This window comes from Mauremys reevesii, linkage group 1 (assembly GCF_016161935.1).
Source record: "Mauremys reevesii isolate NIE-2019 linkage group 1, ASM1616193v1, whole genome shotgun sequence".
NCBI classification, from domain to species: Eukaryota; Metazoa; Chordata; order Testudines; family Geoemydidae; genus Mauremys; species Mauremys reevesii.
The window spans coordinates 38,593,635-38,615,224 of NC_052623.1; the positions used below are offsets into that span (position 1 = coordinate 38,593,635).

Below are 21,590 nucleotides of genomic sequence, written 5' to 3' on the forward strand. Positions count from 1 at the left end.
GTTAGTGATGAGTATGTTGTTGGTATTTAACAAATAATACTAATCAGAGAGTCATCATTAATATATTGTTTTCATTAGGCACCTTGCTATTTTTCATTTAATTTTACTAAAATATTTTGTTTTGTTATATTAAAGATTCTGACGTACCAAGGATTTTACGATGAAAATCTTGAATGGGTTGGTTTAGAAAGTATCCAAATTGTGGCATCCATGTCTGCTGGGGGAACATTAGGAAGGCATAAACTTACATCCAGATTTACTTCTGTTGTTCGTCTTTGTGCAATTGAGTAAGTGTCTGCAAGAACCTACTTGACTTTGAGATCTCAGATTCAGATTGCAGATCTGTTTGCCTCTGCCTGTCCTTCTTGATGTGAGACTTGAAAACATTGAATGTGATTGTGTCTGGCAAGTCAAGCCTCTAATCTTTCCTAATAATGTAGAATCTTCGCATATAATATCATTGTTGCTACCTCTTGGTGTTTGAAGCCAGTTAAAGAGCAATATATAATTATTTTAATGCACCTTGTTGTTCCTGAGTATCTGAAATAAGTTTTCAAGTAGGATTTCTTATTTTAAAGTGCTGGATTAAATACATTGTGAGGAAAGGTTTATAAATTGGGTTTATAAATTGGAACATATTTAAAGATACACATAGAAAGTCCCTGAGGGTTGCATATTCAGATAAAATCAAATGTATTTAAGTTACTGCTGGACTAAGGCTCTATTTATTGAAGATTCAGAGTAAATTATAGATATAAATCTAAACCCATTTTTGGTATGGAAATTAAGAATGTTGATACATCACAATTTCCTTGGACTCTTCTTTTTTTCCTCTAGCTATCCAGAAAGAGACCAACTGCAAACAATTTATAGTGCATATTTAGAGCCTGTGCTTCACAAAAACCTAAAGAATCACTCTGTTTGGGGTTCCTTACCAAAAATACATCAGCTGGCAGGATCTATGGTTCAAGTATATGAGCAGGTACAGTGCTTTGATTTCTTTTTTGGGAAATGGAGATGAAAAATTGAGAAGCAGCCATGTCTTTTAATCTCTGGCTTTAGACATTAACAATATATTATACAATGTTTTCACCATATTTAAAATCTAAATGTGAGTAAGTTTTTTGTGTTGATCTCAGAATTAAAGTGAAGGGTACATGCATGTTATTATGGACATGAAAGGATGGTCCAGTGGTTAGGGCACTAGTCTAGGATTTGTGAGACTTGGGTTCAATTCCCTGTTGCATCACAGACTTCCTGTGTGTGCTTGGACATGTCACTTAGGGACTCATGGAATTTAAGGCTAGAAGGGACCATTATGATCATCTGGTCTGACCTCCTGCACATTGCAGGCCACAGAACCTCATCAACCCACTCCTGTAATAGACCCATAACCTCTGGCTGAGTTACTGAAGTCCTCAAATCATGATTTAAAGATTTCAAGTTCCAGAGAATCTATCATTTACACTAGTACAGGGGTAGGCAACCTTTCAGAAGTGCTGTGCCGAGTCTTCATTCATTCACTCTGATTTAAGGTTTTGTGTGCCAGTAATACATTTTAATGTTCTTAGAAGGTCTCTTTCTACAAGTCTATAATATATAACTAAACTATTGTTATATGTAAAGTAAATAAGGTTTTTAAAATGTTTAAGAAGCTTCATTTAAAATGCAGAGCCCCCTGGACCAGTGGCCAGGACCTGGGCAGTGTGAGTGCCACTGAAAAACAGCTTGTGTGCCGCCTTCAGCACCCGTGCCATAGGTTGCCTACCCCTGCACTAGTAAATGGTGGATTCAGCCTCTTTGTGCCTCCATACCCCATCTGTAAAATGAGGATAACTCTGCTTCACATTGAAGATTGCAAGTTGCTCAGATACTATGATTTTGTATGATGATGGGGGCCATACTTAGATAGGACTAAGTATTCCAAATAGTGTGCATATAAAATATGACATTTAGGCACACAAATACATTTTTAACTTCCCACTCAAAATTGTAGGGTCCCAGCCAAGCATGTATTACTTTAAGCATTTAAGCATGGTCTCACTGGATTTAGTATAAGAGTAATTACATGGGCTAGGACCCAAGTGCTTAACAGACATCTAGGAAGAATGATCACATCCTTAAAAGCAGATGGAGCATGGACACAGCCTCCAACTAATCACATAATTCAAATCTTCAAAGAAATATGTGCAAGTGTCATTCTGGTAAGGCGAGGTTATTAGATGTTCGAAAATCTTGATTAAGGAAACTTAGCTTAGCCAAAAGTTTTCCAACAGTGGAAGGCTGAATCTTTATGATGATAAAAGGTTATGGTGGAGGTAGAGCCAAGTTTACAGAATGCAATAAGTAGGCCATCACCATACAGACAATTGTATTACTTATAAACCATTTCAGACCTCAATTGACAGGTTTAATAGAACAAACACAGTAAAGAAACACTACCTGTGTATTGAATAGTAACAAAATTTCTATCCTTTGAGATTCTACACATTTTGAACATCAATAGCTTACATATAGTAGTGTAAGGAGAATCAGATAAAAATATTTGTTATCCTTTTGGTAAACAGCTGCAGTCTCATGCCTTGCATTCTTTTCATATGGCTTATTCTTTATCTGTATATTTTATGAGTTATTAGTATAAATCTGTGTAGAAAATTGTCTCATCCTCAAAGAGAGCTATGCAGTTACTCCATGAGTTAAAAATCAAGGTGTGTTTTCAGATATAAATAAATAGTTAATATTTCCATTATCAGTCAGCCAAATTATGATATACATTGTTGTTAATTTTTTTTATTCATTATACCTTACATTTATATAGCATCTTCTGTCCAGAAATATACCTCGGCCCCACACAAATCATGTACCATACATAAGGAACACTATACAAATACAGTCATATTTAATACATGTGATTTGTCTGACCACAGATCCTTTGAAAGCATGTGTTATGTACATATCAAATGTGTTTGGGATGTCCTCCTAACCTTGCACAGGCCCTTCACCCTCTTGGTCTATGTGACATTCCCCTGGTGTTATCTGGACCGGTGATCTGCTAGGTTACTCCAGTCCTTGACTCAGGGAGGCAGCCTTACCCTGCTCTGCTGTGAGAACCCCCATCCCGGGGCTGTTCACGCACAGTTTCTAGCATGTAAGCTGCTCCCAGCTATGTGATTGAGCACTTTTGGCCAGCCGCTGCTTGGATTGTGCATCTGATTGACACTAACTAGTATCTTCGGTCCAGACACAACCCTAGGAACCTCTGTCTTGCAGTGTCCAGTTATGCCTGCTGGATGCTACAAGCTTATATGAGTTCATCAATTTAACAAAGAAATTGATATATATCAGGCTTGTTATCCCAAGGGGAGTCTCTGACAGCTTCAAACCAAATGCGCTGCTTCAGGTAGAAAAACAAACAAATTTATTAACTACAAAAGATGGATTTTAAGTGATTATAAGTCAAAACACAGCAAGTCAGATTTGGTCAAATGAAATAAAAGCAAAACACATTCTAAGCTCATCTTAACACTTTCAGTGCCCTTACAAACTTAGATGCTTTTCACCACAGGGTGACTGGTTGCCCTTCAGCCAGGCTCTCCCCTTTGATCAGTGCTTCAGTCGCCTGGTGGTGGTGTCTGTAGAAATAGGTGGAAGAGAGAGGAAGAGCATGGAAAACGTCTCTCCCTTTTATCATGTTCTTTCTTCCCCCTTGGCTTTACCTCCCCACTTCAGAGTCAGGTGAGCATTACCTCATCGTAGTCCCAAACTGACCAAAGGAAGGGGGATGACTCACTCGAGAGTCCAACAGATCCTTTGTTGCTGCCTAGGCCAGTGTCCTTTGTTCCTGTGAAGCTGGGCTGAGTTTGTCCCATACATGCCCGGATGGGGTGTGAACTGCCCCTCTGCTCCTGGAGAGTTTTGTCTGGGCTTGTTTTAAGCCACAAGGACACATTTTCAGCCTCATAAATATATACATGAAATTACAACCTATAAAATTACTATAACAACAATGCTCAGTGCATCATGAGCCTTCTGAAGACACCCACATGACAAACTTTGCATTGGATACCACACAAACATATTGTAAGGATGAACATGGGGATGCAGGGTGTTCCCCTGAGGTACAGAGTATCAGCGTCTATCCAAGAATTTGGATAAAATTCTTCTCCTGTTGCCAAACTAGAAAAATTGACCCATTAGCGATGTTTTAGACTGGAAGAGAGATTGTTCCCATGGAAGAAACAAGGAACTAATTTTCCAACATAACCTTTTTCTCAGAAATAATATAGAATAAATATTTTAGAAATGAGATATTTTGCTTTTTTGGTCTGAAAGCAAAATGTAAACAATCCAAGCTGTGTATTTTTCAGATGAATTAACAAAATATATGAACCTTTACAGTTGAAGTAAATCCACTTGGTGAAAGCATGGAAAATTGTTTAACTAAATTGTCAAGAAATCTTTGCAATTAAAATATCAATTGTGTTGTAAATAACTTATATTTTCAGGTACGAGCAAAATTCACAGTTGATGATCATAGTCATTACCTCTTTACACCATACATTCTTACTCAGTGGGTTCTTGGCTTATTCAGATATGATTTAACAGGAGGTGAGTTACTCTGATTTGTTCCAAAAGAGAAAACATTTTTAGAATGTTCAAATATTTTGTGATGTGTTTCTTATTATTTATCTATCCTGCAAACTCTCCATATCATAGACTATGAGGGTTGGAAGGGACCTCAGGAGATCATCTAGTCCAACCCCCTTCTCAAAGCAGGACCAATCCCCAGACAGATTTTTGTGCCCCAGATCCCTGAATGGCCCCCTCAAGGATTGCACTCACAACCCTGGGTTTAGCAGGCCAATTCTCAAACCACTGAGCTATCCCTCCCTCCTTGAATCCCTATTGAAACCTGGAAAGTTTGTAGGACTGGCCCTAATGTCAGTTGAAAAACAAAGTTCCATTGCATGAAAAGTTATGTTGTTGTTTTTAATTTTGAAAAATAGTGTGGGATTTTAAAATATAGGTAGTAACTGTCTTGAGTTTAAAGAAAATAAATAAGTCTGGGCTGTTCACTTCAGTCATTTTGATTAAGAAATCTGTGGACTCCACTTTCTGCAATTGATCTGGTTTTTGATGAGGATGGCTCAGGGTATGTCTACACTTCAAAGTAAGCCCAGGGTAAGTGGAACTCGAGTTAGCACACCCCAGGTTTGTTAACGTAGGGCTTGAGCATTTACACTTATTTGTAACCTTAGCTTAGGAATTTTGGGTCCCAGCCGTGGGTGCTAACATTTACACTGCATTATGTGGGCCCAAGTTCAACCACCCATATCCCAGACTTCCTAGTGCCCTCCCAAAATGTGGCAGCTCTAGCCCTTTGTTTACGGCGCAGTGTGGAAAAACTTGACTGTCCAGAGGACAAAGAAAGCTGGCCCATGGAATTGTGGAGTACTTGAGCCTGAGCCTGAGTTCGAACCTTGGGCTTACATTGAGGTGTAAACATACCCGTAGTGGCTTGCCAGAGATGACTTTAGTTGTATCAGTTGCTTAAAGTGTGTGTGTGGGGGGGGGGTGTAGCAGTATTGCCACTACTGAGGGGCATTATTCTTATACTGCTTAACAAAGGAAGGGTGTGACCAATCCTTCTCATGATGTTGAAGTGCTTTCTAATGACCACTTATACTCAAACTTTTCCTTTTCCTGATAAACTGAATGGAATTTAGTTTTAGGTACTCTTGGAAACTGACAGCTTAGGCTGACTTCCAGTCTGATTTTTATCCTTCCTTTGAAGTTGATATTTTATGGGGTCATGAATAATCTTATAATAATCCTATTGTATTTGTTTTGTGCTAATAATTGTGAACTTTTATGGGATCATTTACAGACCTGTGTTTTTTACATTGTCTTCCTGAAAAGTGTCAATTAGGTTTTAAATTGGCATTAGCGGAGATGTAGTTGATGGCTAAATTTGAGACTTGCTTTGGTAGCATTGAACTGATAAGCATCTGTACTCACACTCCACTCATTGGGTTGGATCTTCAGGGGATGTAAATCAGCATAGCTCCACTTAAGTCAATGAAGGTACACTTACTTACACCAAGTGGGAATTTCTCCCTGTTTAAGGATTCCACTATTATATCTGAAGCTGGATGACTTATAAGTGAATGACTGTGCTTTTTCTGTGATGAGCAGTGTGGTGAGTAATTTGCTCCACCTGAAACCCATCTCATCTTGTCCCTTCTCTACTTGTAAGGAGCATGTTAAAGCTTTATTTTCCCCCAAGATAACAACTATCTGTTCTTGGATTTATTTTTTGCCTTGGCTTTGGACTTATTTATTGTAACTTCAGAAAGGGGAACTACAAAAAAAATGAGGAAGCTAGTTAAACAGAAATTAAAAGGTTTGGTCACAAAAATGAAGTGCATGCAAGCTGCATGGAAACTTTAAAAACACCATAATAGAGGCTCAAATTAAATGTATACCCCAAATTAAAAAAACATAGTAAGAGGACCAAAACGTGCCACCAAGGCTAAACAACAAAGTAAAAGTAGTGGTTAGAGGCAAAAAGGCGTCATTTAAAAATTGGACATTAAACCCTACTGAGGAAAATAGGAAGGAGCATAAATGGTAGCAAGTCAAGTGTAAATGTATAAGTAGGCAGGCCAAAAAAGAATTTTAAGAGCAACTAGCCAAAGACTCAAAAACTAAGCCAAAAAAAAATCATTTAAAGTACATCAGAAGCAGGAAGCTTGCCAAACAGCCAGTGGACCACTGGATGATTGAGGTGCTAAAGGAGCACGCAAGGAAGATAAGGCTTTGCAGAGATGCTAAATGAATTCTTATGCATTGCTCTTCACTGCAGAGAATGTGAGGGAGATATCCACACCTGAGCCATTCTTTTTAGGTGACAAATCTGAGGAACTGGCCCAGCTTGAGTGGTCAGTAGAGGAGATTTTGGAACAAATTGATAAATTAAACAGTTATAAGTCACCAGGAACAGATGGTATTCACCCAAGAGATCTGAAGGAGTTCAGATATGAAATTGCAGAACTACTACTGTGGTATGTAATCTATCCTTTAAATCCGCTTCTGTACCAGATGACTAGAGAATAGCTAATGTGACGCCAGTTTTTAAAAAGGCTCCAGAGGTGATCCTGATAATTATAGGCTGGTACGCCTAACTTCAGTACAGTACCAGACAAATTGGTTGAAACTGTAGTAAATAACAGAATTCTCTGACACACAATGAACACAATTTGTTGGGAAAGGCTCAACACAGCTTTTCTAAAGGGAAATCATGCCTCACCAGTCTATTAGAATTCTTGCCAAAAAGCATGTGACAAAGGTGATCCAGTGAATATAGTGTACTTGACTTTCAGAAAGCCTTTGACAAGGTCCTTCACCAAATGCTCTTAAGCAAAGTAAGGAGTCATGGGATAAGAGGGAAAGTCTTCTCCCGGATCAGTAACTGGTTAAAAGACAGGAAACAAAGGAAAGGAATAAATGGTCATTTTTCAGAATGGCGAGAGGTAAATAGGGTTCTATACTGGGACCAGTGCTGTTCAACATTTTCATTAATGATCTAGAAAAAGGGGTACATATTGAGTTGGCGAAATTTGCAGATGGTACAAAATTACTCAAGATAGTTGAGTCCAAAGCAGACTGTGAATAGTTAAAAAGAGATGTCACTAGGCTGGGTGACTGGGTAACACAATGGCAGATAAAATTCAATGCTGATAAATGCAAAGTAATGCACATTGGAAAATATAATCCCAACTATATATACAAAATGATGATTTAGCTGTTACTAGTCAATGAAAAGATCTTGGAGTCATTGTGGATAGTTCTCTGAAAACATGCGCTGAGTGTGACAAAGAACCAACAGTGTTAGGAACCATTAGGAAAGGGATAGAGAATAAGACAGAAAATATCATCATTCCACTATGTAAATCCATGTTACACCCACACCTTGAATACTGAGTGCAGTTCTGATATATTAGAATGGGAAAAGGTACAGAAAAAGACAACAAAAATGATTAAGGCTTTGGAACAGCTTTCATATGGGGAGAGATTAAAAAGACTGTTCTTTTTGTCTTAGAAAAGAGACGACTAAGAGGGAATATGATAGAGGTCTATACAATCATGAATGGTGTAGAGAAAGTGAATAAGGAAGTGTTATGTACTCCTTTGCATAACACAAAAACCAGGGGACACCCAATGAAATTAATAGGCAGCAGGTTTAAAGCAAACAAAAGGAAGTTCTTTTTCACACAATGCACTGCCAACCTGTGGAACTTGTTGCCCGGGGATGTTGTGAAGGCCTAAAGAATAACGGGGTTCAAAAAATAATTATATAAGTTCCTGGAGCATAGGTCCATCAATGGCTATTAGCTAAGATGGTTGGGGATCCATCCCCATGCTCTGGGTGTCCTTAACCTCTGATTGCCAGAAGCTGGGAGTGGATGATGGGATGGTTCACTTGATGATTCCCTCTTCTGTTCATTCCCTCTTAAGCACCAGGTATTGGCCACTGTCAGAAGGCAAGATACTGGGCTAGATGATCCATTGGTCTGATCCAGTATAGCCATTCCTATGTTCTTGTGTTCTTTATTACCAGTTACTTTCTGTTCCCCCTTTAAAACTGGATCTCCAGGTTTTTTTTGTAGGATTCTATTTTAAAAGGGTAGTATTTTATTATTTTTATTACAATATATTTGTTTTTATTCTGTGTTCATCACCTTGAGCACACTAAACAGTTATTAAACAATAGTGTACTTTGCAGAAAACTAGTTTTTAAAGTATTTATTTCTCTATGTGCTTTTGTAATTTAACCTTGTTTGTATCCATAAGATTTAAAAAAAATATTTTATAATGCTTGGTTTTTCTTTTATTTCTTCCCTCTTGATGTGTTCATGCTGGTATGTAATCTGATTTACTCTTTTTCAATTTGACTGTATTTTGAAATGCAAAAATCTATCTATCTATCTATCTATCTATCTATCTATCTATCTATCTATCTATCTATCTATCTATCTATCTATCTATCTATCTATCTATCTATCCTTTGTTGGGTCATCAACAGATACACACACATTTATATATACTTTGCAGGGTCATCAACACACACACTAGATTACGTTTTGGAAATTGTTGCTTATGAAGCCCGTCGCCTCTTCCGTGACAAGATTGTTGGTGCTAAAGAACTCCTCATATTTGATAATATTTTAATGAAAGTGTTTCAAGGAGACTGGGGCTCAGATATCCTGGAGAATATGGCAGGTAAAACATATAAAATGTATTACATGAGATTTGTTGAAATACCTGGTAATATGCTTTATCACTTGAGAATGTAGACTCCTATCACATTTATGTTTATATTTTCACAGATAGCTTCTATGTAACATGGGGAGCTCATCATGAGGCGGGAACATTCAGAGCACCAGAGCAGGCATTACCACCTCATGGGAAGCCACTTGGCAAATTAAATTCAGAAGACCTAAAAGATGTTATCAAAAAGGTGTGTCAAGAATAAGGAATAAAAACAAAAGAAGGACTTTCAAAAGTCTATAATTATATTTGTACCTTGTTTAAAGTAACCACAACTATGTTGCCAGACATTTTTCTTTTGGTTAGAATAATAGAATGTAATTTGTATTCTAAAAGGGAGATACAGTTATTTTAGAAACAGAAGTTGACATGCTTTTAAGCAATAAAGGACAAATCCAGAACATGTGGAGGAAGGGACACTGTGCTGGCTCTAAATTGGTCTAACTGATTTTGAGGATAGTCAGGCCATAGTGGAAGGAAGCATGGCAGGGTTGCACACCTACTTCAGTAGTAGGCTCTGGAGATGGGAAACTCATGCAAATCAACTCCCCACAACTCCAAGTAGTCCTTAGTAGCTCTTTCTCCCTTACTCTGCCCATGTGGGGCCCATGAAGAATAGTGGGTAGGGACAAGGTTTGGTGGCCTGAGAACTCTGTGAGTTTCTTTGTCAGGTGCTGGTGAGGGATGTGCTGGCTGTGGCTTCCCGCTGCCCCCATTGGTCTGGGACAACGAACCGCGGCCAGTGGGAGCCGCAATCGGCCAAACCTGCTGACGCGACAGGTAAACAAACTGGCCTGGCTCTCCAGGGTGCTTACCCTGGTGAGTCGTGTGCCAGAGATTGCCGACCCCTGATTTAGATAATGGCCTAGAGAGTACGCTTATAAAGTTTTCGGATGATACCAAGCTAGGAGGGGTTGCAAGTGCTTTGGAGGATAGGATTATTCAAAATGATCTGGACAAACTGGAAAAATTGTCTGAAGTAAATAGTATGATATTCAATAAGGACAAATGCAAAGTACTCCATTTAGGAAGGAACAATCAGTTGCACACATACAAAATGGGAAATGAATGCCTAGGAAGATGTACTGGGGAAAGGGATCTGAGGGTCATAGTGGACCACAAGCTAAATATGAGTCAGCAGTGTAAAGCTGTTGCAAAAAAACTAAACATCATTCTGGGATGTATTAGAAGGAGTATTGTAAGCAAGACATGAGAAGTAATTCTTCTGCTCTACTCTGCGTAGATTAGGCCTCAACTGGAGTATTGTGCCCAGTTCTGGGTGCTAAAATTCAGGAAGGATGTTGACAAATTGGAGAACGTCTAGAGAAGAGCAACAAAAACGATTAAAAGGTCTAGAAAACATGACCTATGAGGGAAGATTGAAAAAATTGGGTTTGTTTAGTGTGGAAAAGAGAAGACTGAGGGGGGACAAGATAACAGTTTCAAGTACTTAAAAGGTTGTTACAAGGAGGAGAGAGAAAATTTGTTTTTCTTAACTTCTAAGGATAGGACAAGAAGCAATGGGCTTAAATTGCAGCAAGTGAGGTTTAGGCTGGACATTAGGACATTCAGTGCTTAACCACCCTAACTGCCAGGGTGGTTAAGCACTGAAATAAATTGCCTAGGAAGGTTGTGGAATCTCCATCATTGGAGATTTTTAAGAGCAGGTGTTAAGGTGTCACCCCCATTCTGAACTTCAGGGTACAGATGTACAGATCTGCATGAGATACCCTTAAGCTTATTTATCAGCTTAGATCTAGTAGCTGCCAGCACCAAATGGTTTAAACAAATGTTTATGGGAGAGTTATTTGGAAACTCTGTCTTCCCCCCAAATATTTCCCCAGTCTTTATCCCCCTTCCTGGCAGGATTGTGACTGATTCACCTCCCACCAATTCCTGGTGAGCCCAGATCCAAAAAACCCTTGGATCTTAAAACAAGGAAAAAATCAATCAGGTTCTTAAAAGAAGACTTTAAATTAAAGAAAAAGGGTGAAAAGAATACCTCTGTGAGATTAGCATGCAAGCTACTCTCACAGACAACAGATTCAAAACACAGAGGATGTCCCTCTGGGCAAAAACCTTAGTTACACAAAGAAACCCAATTCGATTCTCCCTCTGTGCAAAACGAAGTCACAAAAGAAAATAAACATAATCCAATACATTCCTTCTCTAAACACTTACTACTTTTAAGAAATGTTAGATGGCTGATTCCTGGATCCTTCACTCTGGCACAAACTTTTCTGAACAGACAAAAGATTTTTTCCCTCATCCCTCTTTGAAAACATTTTGTCCCCCTATTGGTTTCTTTGGTCAGGTGTCAGCTAGGCTATGTGAACTTCTTAACCCTTTACAGGTAAAAGAGGAATTAAGCCTTAAATGCTTGTTTATGACAGCAGGTTAGACAAACACCTGTCAGAGATGGTCTAGATAATACTTAGTCCTGCCTTGAGTTAATGGGACTGGACTAGATGATCTCCCTTCCAGTCCTATGATTCTATGACTAAAAAAGGTGGCTTGGAGCATAGTTTGGCTGGACCTGTCACTCTGGCCTATTATGTACGTTAAATTCATCCATTGGTATGTTCTTTTATTCTTGTTTCAATATATTATAGTCTGTAAGCATTACTCCAGGGCAGGGGTTGGCAACCTCTAGCACGCAGCTCGCCAGGGTAAGCACCCTGGCGGTCCGGGCCAGTTTGTTTACCTGCCGCGTCGGCAGGTTTGGCTGATCGTGGCTCCAACTGGCCGCGGTTCACTGCTCCAGGCCAATGGAGGCACCGGGAAATGGCGCGAGCCGAGAGATGTGCTGGCTTCCCGCAGCCCCCATTGGCCTGGGATGGCGAACCGCAGCCAGTGGGAGGCGCGGTTGGCCGAACCTGCCAATGCAGCAGGTAAACAAACTGGCCTGGCCCACCAGGGTGCTTACCCTGGCGAGCCGCGTGCCAGAGGTTGCTGACCCCTGCTCCAGGCTATACCATATTTAGGTCTGTGCTATCCTGAACCTTGGGTTTAAGTGACTTCTTTACTAGGGTTCCACTGCTGGAACAGGGACAGCAAGGTAACAAAATTCTACTTCATTAAATAGTTCAGTTTGTAAAGAACATCAGTGTCATCTCTTAAGTTTCTTACCTTCTGTTTCTTAATTTTGTAAAATGTTGGACATTATCACATTCTATAGTTACACTTGCATTTATCATTAACACAATTATTAATTTATCTCATTTTTATATAGGGTATTATTCATTATGGACGAGATAACAAGGAGATAGAGATTTTACTTTTCCAAGAAGTCCTCGATTATGTGTCCAGGATAGACAGAGTGCTGAGTTTTCCTGGAGGATCACTTCTTTTAGCAGGACGTAGTGGTGTCGGTCGTCGGACAGTTACCTCTTTAGTTAGTCACATGCATGGATCTATTCTGATTACTCCCAAGATTTCCAGAGGTTATGAACTGAAGCAGTTCAAAAATGATCTTAAACAGGTGTGTCACTCAGTCTTTTGTTTTGCAGTTTATTTAAATTGTTTGTGTGGAAAAAAATTGAATAGTTAAGGGAACTTTGAAAGACACAAAATAAAAATGTTTCCTGCAGGTCAGACTTTCAGAAGAGTTTAGCACCCATTTAGGAACTTAAATGAAGTAGCCAAATTTTCAAAAGAGCTCAGCAATCAGTAGCTCCTGTTGTTCTCTGGAAGAGCAGCATGGTGCTCAGATTTTTTTGAAAATCTGGCCCCAGTTGTGGTGCTGATCACGTTATAAAATCTTTCCTTATGAATTTTATTTTTGACAGTTATATATATTATTAATATCTGTGCCTCATTGTATGAAGGCTTGCCTTCACTACTGGGGTAAGTTGATCTAAGTTACGCTACTCCAGCTACGTGAATAACGTAGCTGGAGTCGACGTAGCTTAGGTTGACTTATCCTGATGTCTTCACTGCGCTGCGTTGATAGGAGATGCTCTCTGGTCAACTTACCTTACTCTTCTCGGGAAACTGGAGTACCAGAGTCGACCAGAGAGCGCTCTGTCATCGATTTAGTGGGTCTTCACTAGACCCGCTAAATTGACACCCGCTGCATCAATTGCAGTAACATTGATCTCCCTGGTAGTGAAGACAGGCCTTTAGGTACTGTAAAGACACAGATACAGTCTCCTTCTCAGGTCCAGATATTGCAAGCTGTTCTGTGTGTGTGGACACCTGCACTTACTTAGAGCCCCACTGATTTTTTTAGGGTTCTCTCCAAGTGCAAGTATGGACCATGTGGGCTCATTATAATATGCTTTATAAAGCAAAAATCTTGTGATTTACGAAGATATACACATTAAATTAAAACAGACGACAAAACTTTTAGGGTCAAAATTCCCAAAGTGGCCTCCAAAATTGCACAAGAAAACTCCATGTTATAGTGCACACAACAAAGGGAGCACCAATGGCATAGTTTTGGGGTACAGTTTGAGGTCATATTTGGAAAAATTGTCATGTAAGCATCAAAGTATTTGTTAATTATTTTCTAATTAGAAATCAGTTCTTCCATGTAAACTGTTCCTTATCTTTATATTTGACAGATGACCAAAATCATTTTTTGAGAATATACAAATGTAGTAATACAGAACGTGTGTGTGTGTGTGTGTGTGTGGGGCGGGGGGAATAGATAAATATGTAAAATAAATTTAAGGATTTATTATTCTATTATAAAAGAATGTACACATTCTGTTCAATTAGATTAAAATTACTTCCCTGCTATTAGGTGATGCAGCTTGCTGGTATTGAAGCACAGCAGGCTGTATTGCTGCTCGAAGACTATCAGTTTGTCCACTCCACATTCCTTGAGATGGTCAACAGTCTATTATCATCAGGTGAGATGAGTACAAAAAGCTTATGGTTCCCCAGGACCCTCCCTTAAGTCAGTGCATAGGGTGGGCATACAATAGGGCAGAATTGACGTTGCATGGGCAACCATATAACTGCCATTTCCTGATTTTGCAACCTAAATAACTTTCTTTTAAAGAAGTTCTTACTTCTTACTTCTTTTAAGTAGAAGTATCCTATATTATGTTTTCTGCTGCAGTGTTTCTCTCCTAATTCATCACAAATGGGTAATGCTTCTTACTTGTGGAATTCAGAAGCAGTCCATTGTTGCTGGGGGCTCCAGGACAAAGCCCCATCTTTGAACACAAACCAGCAGAATTTCTACCTCTAGTGGAAACAAGTTACATTTCAGTTTCTCTGACCACTTTGTTTTATTCATTTTCATGTAGCAACGGTTTTATTTCAATATCTAGCTTTGCTCTCCTGAGCTGAGGAATCACTGGAGTATTAGGGACTAACCTCTTGAGTACTTCTCAACTGGGCTCTCTCTCTGCCCCTCACCACAGCAGCAGAAAAGCCGTGCAAGCATGAAGCCAAGTCCAAGAGATGCTATCCACAGCTTTTCTGAAGCCTTCCACCGCAAGCCACTGTCCTTTGCTCTGGCAGGGCATTGGTCTCTCGTTTGACAACATATATGGTGGGCCTTATCTCCCTGCCCAAAGCCATTACTTCACTGTAGAAAAGCTCAAACGGGGATGATGATTCCCAAGGATAGAGGATCCTTTCACAGTCTACTCAGGAGTAAGTCTTGCAAACTCCAGAGGCTTGAGGTTCCAATAAGAGAAAAGCAAACATCCCCTTTGTAAGGAAGTAATTTGAATTGTTAATGTATAAGTGGCATAAAAAACAGGATTCAAATCCTTTTTCCTTTTCCTTCCCACTCTGAGGGAGAACTCTTCAGAATTCTCAGCTTCCAAATGGCACACCTGGCAGACTTCAGGTCTCCCTCTGTAGAAGAGCTTTCACATGGAACTAGCATTACAATTTTCAAAGCCTTCCTTCCTCTCCCCTCGGCACAGGTCCTCTATCCCCACAGCTTCCAGACTAACCAATAACCACAACATTGAAAGTACCCACAAAGTTGTTGATATTTTACAGACATAACAGGCAGAGTTGCGCTGCCTGTTTATGAGGCTTTATTAGATCCTGCCAGAATCCTGTGGCAGACTTCAGCTAGCCTCACACGGATGGCAAAAAGAACTGATAGATGGTATAAGTTCTCTTTTCTGGGTTCTGAGTAGTTTTGTTCACATCCCAGCATAGGCTCCCTGCTAGTCATTGGTGTGTGAATGATCATGCCAGGGATGCTTTTGCACCACACCATAAGAAAAAGAGCCAAAGAAACCACACTTATTTGGCAGAAAAACATACTCTACTTCAAATCTACAGATGCACATTTTCAGCCACCCCAGCCACTTCTGTCTAAATACGACTACATCAACTGGTACTCAATATGTACATTTGTGGACAAGCTCCCAGAAGATATGAAGGATGAATTTAAGACTTTGGTGTCTGAAGGCCATCTTGTAGCTAGATCTAATCTTCAGGTCACTTTGCAGTTAGGGTAAGGGCCATAGTGGTCACCCTGAGGAGAGCTTTGTGGCTTCAGAACTTAGACATACCTACAGAAGTTGAACAGACTATTGAGGACCTTCCCTTCTTTTTTTGCATAAGAAAGAAGGAGCACTGCATTCCCTCATCTCCCTGCTGAAGGAAGCAGTACAAGCTGCTGCAACAACCATGGCAAAGTTACTATGAGCCTAGATGGCCTGACCTTTCCAAAAAAATATTGTCTCTGAGGAGAAGGCATATCTCTTATGCCTCTTCTAAACAGTAGCCATTAGTTTCTAAACAGTCCACTTGACTGTCCATTTGTGAGGAACATTCCAGCTGTGCTAGACCTACCCTCTCTTTTCTCCAACAATTCCTTGGAGCTTGGGAGTCCATCGTCTCAGATCAGTGGGTTCTAAGCACAGTCCAAGTGGATTATACAGTCCAGTTTCAATCTATACTTTGCCTCCACTCACCTTCCCCATCCCTTTTCAAGGACCCCTCTTATGAGTTTGCATCTAAACAAGAAGAGCAGCTCTTTTTCATATAGAAGCTATGAAGAAAGTTCCCCTCTGTCCCTAGGAAAGGGGTTTTATTCTCTCTACTTCCTCATTCCCAAAAGAAGGCGGAGCGGGAAGGAGGTCTGAGGCAGAAGTTAATTTCATCAGAAAGATCAAGTTCTGCATGGTTTCCTTGGCAGCAACCATCCCATCTCTATATTCCAGCAACTGATATGCTGCTCTTGGTATCTAGGGTGCCTACATTCATGTAGCAATCCACTTGAACCACAGAAAATATCTGAGATTTCTAGTTGTGGACCAGCATTACCAATACATTGTCTTCCTTTTCAACCTGTCATCTTCCTCAAAGGTGTTTACCAAATGCATTGTAGTGGTAGTGGCTCACCTCAGGAGGCCTGGCATCCAGTTGTTCCTCTACCTGGATGGCTGATTGGTCAGAGTTGTTCCAGACATCAAGTGGAGATCAGTATTCTGCAGATTCACTCCTTATTTGCTCAGTTGGGCCTAGTAATCGCAGAATCACAGAAATGTAGGGCTGGAAGGGACCTCGAGAGGTCATCAAGTCAGCCTCCTGCACTGTGGCAGGGCAAAGTAAATCTATACCATCAGGTGTTAGTCCAACCTATACTTAAAACCCTCCAGTGTTGGGGGTTCCACAACCTCCCTTGGAAGCCTATTGCACCTTTACAATTTAGTTAGAAAATTTTTCCTAATATCTAACCTAAATCTCCCTTGCTGCAGATTAAGTCCATTACCTCTTATCCTACCTTCAGTCGACATAGAGAACAACTGAACATGCAGCTCTTTACATCAGCACTTACCAATGGTCATGGAAGGAAACAATCAGGCAGGTAGAGCCCTTTATTCCAATGCTTTCCATTAGGGAATCTGTTGTCCCTTCACTGGTGCCTCTGTGGGGACAAGGAGTGAAAGGAGTGCCTCTCTGTGATGGCTGGTCTATATTCTCTCCTCGGGGCCTTTAGTGGGGAAGAGAGAAGACTGTTTGGATTTTTCCACTTTGTCAGCCACCACCTTATCCAGCTTTTCTCTGAAAAGGAAGGAGCTTGTAAACTTAGCCAAGCATAGGACCTCCTTCAAGTGAGTATCCAGATTTCAGCTACTGAGCTAGAAGCCAGTAGCCTCGTTGCATCCATTAAGATGTCAGCTACAAATGTGTTAGGGAGACCTTCTTTAAAGTGGAGCCAAAGGCAATAGTGACTTCTGGGTGAACACTCTTTTTCATTCCCATATCCAGAAGGTGACCCGCAAAAAGCGGATGAAAAAAATGAAGATTCAGATGGAGACCCTGGCCTTTACGATGTCATCCCTCTCCTGGGGGACCTTCTTGACTTCAGTAAATGTAATGGACGCATATCATATCCTCAACAGACCCGTGTCACTGCAGACTTATGAGGTTTTTCTACCTCAGGAAACATTATCTACTGAACACTCCTGTTTGGCCTGTCCTCAGCCTCCAGGTTTTTTACAAAGATGGTGGTGGTGATAATAATCGGTCACAGGGAACTCATCTATGCACTTCCTGGATGACATCCTGATTAGACTCCATCACAGTCAGCAGCCCATAGGGCCATGTCTTGGATGCTGAATCTTCTCCAGGCACACGGTTTCATCATCATTACCAAGAAAAGTTCTCTAGTTCCATCCAAAAACTTATTTTCTTACTCCAGAGCTGCAGGAGGCCTATCATAGCACTATGCCTTCCAACTGCTAGGACTTCAGCTGTCCTACATGGGAATCACTGCATGGGCACAATCACACATTAGAAGTCTTCAAGCCTCCATACTAAACGTGTGGGACCACTCCCCAGAACACATGAACAATCAAGTAGGGGTTCTAATACAAATGTTCAACTACTTAAAATGTTGATCAGCCCACAACAATATCTTGAAAGGCATGCCTATCTGCCTTCCAGATCTTTTAGTTCTCACAACCAATGCCAGCATGGAGGGCTGGGGAGGTAACTTGGAGACCCAAACAACCCAGGGCCTCTGGAATGAGGAGGAAAAGGCTCACAGTGTAAATGTCCTAGAGTTTAGAGCGATCAAATTAGCTCTATGAAGGTTGCAGCCCAACCTAAGGGGGAACCATGCCCTGTGTTCAATCAGACAATACAACTATGGTCACATATTTAAACAATCAAAGAGGGAACTAAGGGTCTGGTGCTCCTCATGGAATAATGAGGCAGATGAAATGCTCCTCCTTTCTTTCAGAGTGATCCACATCAAAGGGGAGCTGAACCAAAACGCAGACTGGCTCAGCAGGCACTGGTTCAAAAATGCTGAGTGGTGCTAGAATCAGAAGGTTTTCCATCTCATCATTTAGATGTTTAGTCTCCCTTCAACCGACCTGATCACAGATTTTACGAATGCAAAGAGGCCAGTATACTTCACAAAGTCTGGCACACCTTAGAGGTCAGAAGAGGTTCAAAAACTATCCAAGCATACAGAATCCATGAGAAGATCAGGCTTCCTATTTGTGTCCTTCCAAATGAAATGTCAGGGATTCAGAGTTTCCAAGTCCTCCATCACTAGATGGATTAGACTATGTATTGTGGAAGCCTACATATCATCAGAGGTCCTGTCCAAGAAGGGATCAAGGCACACTCCATGAGATCCTTAGCAGCCTCATGGGGGGAGTGAGAAAGGGCATCCACTTTGGAAATTTGCAAAGTGGCCACATCACTAGGCAGCTGCTCTTTATGGGGAGCTAGGGCCAGTCTGCTTGTGACTGTCTTATGATTGCCCGATGGAGGTGTAATTGACTGCCACAGCTGGCTGATAGTCAACAAGTACCTGGACCTAATAAAGGTTACCCAAGCTCAGTTAGGCCATATCTACACTACAGAGTTAAGTCGACTTACATTGCTTTAATAACAGTACAAAACACAATTTTTTGGTCAAACAGGGGACATGACAATGAGAAACAATTTCGCATTTAGGGCTCTCACAGCTGTAACTCCAGCTTTTGTTGGGAAACCAGTCCCTGGGCGTGGAGTGCGCTGGGTACTGTGAGGGACCGGGAACACACGAGGTCTTCGGTGGGGGAGTTTGGGGAAGGCATGGACTGGTGTTCTGTAGTGGCTGCAGGGAGTCATGCATGGATATGCTCAGATTGCAGGGTAATGAGGGAGTTCATCATCTCTTTCTGGCCCTGGAGGGGCTTTATCATCCACTCCTGCCCCCGAGTCCTTTCCAGGCTATCCAGTTTCAGTCTTTCATTGATTGTCTCCCTCCATGCTCTTGTTTCTCTATATGCTACCTTTGTTCATTGCAGCACTTCACGAAACATATCCTCCTTATCAACGAAACAAAGAACAGAAACAGAATTGTAAGTGCACTCACAGCCGTGAGTCACAAAAGTTACACACACCTCTTTCTCACTGTCCCTGGGCTAGCACACAGGTTGGTGCGAGTTCCAAATATGATGAGTTCAGGGGTGGTGGTGGCAAGGGCAATAGGCAAGAAGGGACAAAGGGTGCTTCACGAAGGGGGTTACCACAAGCAGCCAGGGAGACTATTCTGAATATTCGTACCCTTTTCCAAAGGATAGGGTAATTGAACCCAATATCTCACTTCTAAGGGTAATCTAGGATGCAAAGGGGCATCTCCTGCATGCATGTGGCTTCAGACTGGCTCCGTATGCTGCTTGCCTGTGTGCTGCTCTGGTCCCTTCAGAAATAATTGCTGGGTGATGTGGCAAAGTTTCCTACAGCTGGGGGAGAAACAAGAACGCTCCTAAGAAACCTTCGGCAGAGGATTGCAGAATACCTACTGGAAAGTTTCCTAGAGAACACTATAGCGGATTCGAGGGATATCCCCACCAACATTAACAAACTTTTCCTCCGTGGACCCACAGTGTAAATGGACAGGCTCTGTTGTTAATTTCTGTCCCTTATCCCTCCTCTACCATATGACAAAATACATGGGAGCTCAAACTCCACTCACCAAAGTAAAATGAGCACCTACCAGAGTTTCCCTCTCCTGCATCCTGTACACCAGAACTGGAGTGCTGGGATTGGATAGACACGTCCGGAGTGGAAGAGGTCCTGATTCGTCGCACTACCAGATGACCCTGCCATTTGTTCCACATTGTCCTCCAGATCCACTTCCTCATCACCACTTCATTATTGAGGTTGAGTCCACTGTCTGCTGCCTCCAACTGCTGACTGAAGTATCCATGGGGCTTTTGGCAGTGGAGATGGGGTTGCCGCTGAGGATGGCATGCAGCTCCTTATAGAAATGGCATGTCTTTGGTGCTTCACCTGAGCAACAGTTGGCCTCCCTTGTCTTCTGGTACACCTGCCTCAGCTCCTTGACCTCGGCATGACACTGCTGTATGTCCCTCTCATGCCCCTTCTCCTGCATGCCACTAGCAATCAGCCCATAGGTATCCTACGGCTGGAGTGAAGCTGAGACTGCACAGCCTCTTCACCCCATAGACCCAGCATGTCCAACAGTTCCAGCGTGCTCCATGCGGGAGAGCAGCTGCTGCAGAAAGTCGGCATGGTCAGCTGGGAAGATGCTGTGTGAATTGTGCACACCGAGCAAACAGGAAGAGGAATTTCAGAAATTCCTGTGCCTTTAAATGGGGGAGGAGCACATACCTGAGTACCTTCAGGGCAGTGGAGTTCAAAGTGCTGACCAGAGCAGTCAGGATGGGCATTGTGGGATACCTCCTGGAGACCGCTTAGGGTGACATAACCAAGTGCAGTGTCTACACTGATGCTGCACTTCTCTAACTGTGTTGCAAAAAGCTCCATGTTGCTCATCGAAGTGGTTTTATTATGTTGGCAAACGGGAGTTACATCGGCAGGAGGAGCATTTCAGTATGTACACCCCTACTTTTTTGTAAATGAAGGTGACTTTTGTTGACAAAACTGTGTAGTGTAGTTAAGGCCTTAGAGGGAACTCCAAAGGGAGACAGGAGGCTCATGTAGAGGGGAGCTCTCAAGCGAAACCAGAGCCTGGACAGGGAATCTAGAAGATAGGTCTCTGGGGTACCTACCAGGTCTGGGAGCCTGTAAGAGGAGCTCCTGGAGAAGGCAGCCTTTTAAATAGTGGGCTGCAGCCAGCCAGCATTCAAGAGGACCTGGTCTCAGTCACATTTCCCTGAGATACTGGCTAGAAGCCCAGCCTGCAAAGGATTACCCTCTGCTCCTGGAGAAGAGTTGCAGTGGAGAGACCTCTCCAGACCTCAGACTCCAGAGGAGGAAGTACTCCAGTAGGGGCAAGAGTCATAACATCAGGGGCAGAGACTGGAACTAAGAGAACCTTGGAGGAAAAGCCTGAGTAGTGGTGA

The 21,590-nt window shown here is 41.6% G+C and overlaps 1 protein-coding gene across 5 annotated transcripts in view; it reads left to right on the forward strand.

The window, feature by feature from the left end:
* Positions 1-21,590, forward strand: part of DYNC2H1 (dynein cytoplasmic 2 heavy chain 1) — a 359,230-nt gene that overhangs the window by 62,605 nt on the left and 275,035 nt on the right. For all 5 annotated transcript variants that reach the window (XR_005601173.1, XR_005601157.1, XM_039546469.1 and 2 more), the window contains exons 44-50: positions 136-287; positions 838-982; positions 4,506-4,608; positions 9,115-9,282; positions 9,390-9,520; positions 12,563-12,811; positions 14,078-14,186. Coding sequence is in view for 3 of the 5 variants with exons in the window: in XM_039546469.1 (XP_039402403.1) it covers positions 136-287; positions 838-982; positions 4,506-4,608; positions 9,115-9,282; positions 9,390-9,520; positions 12,563-12,811; positions 14,078-14,186 (1,057 nt within the window). In the remaining 2 variants the exon portion in view is untranslated. The remainder of the gene's footprint in view (positions 1-135; positions 288-837; positions 983-4,505; positions 4,609-9,114; positions 9,283-9,389; positions 9,521-12,562; positions 12,812-14,077; positions 14,187-21,590) is intronic.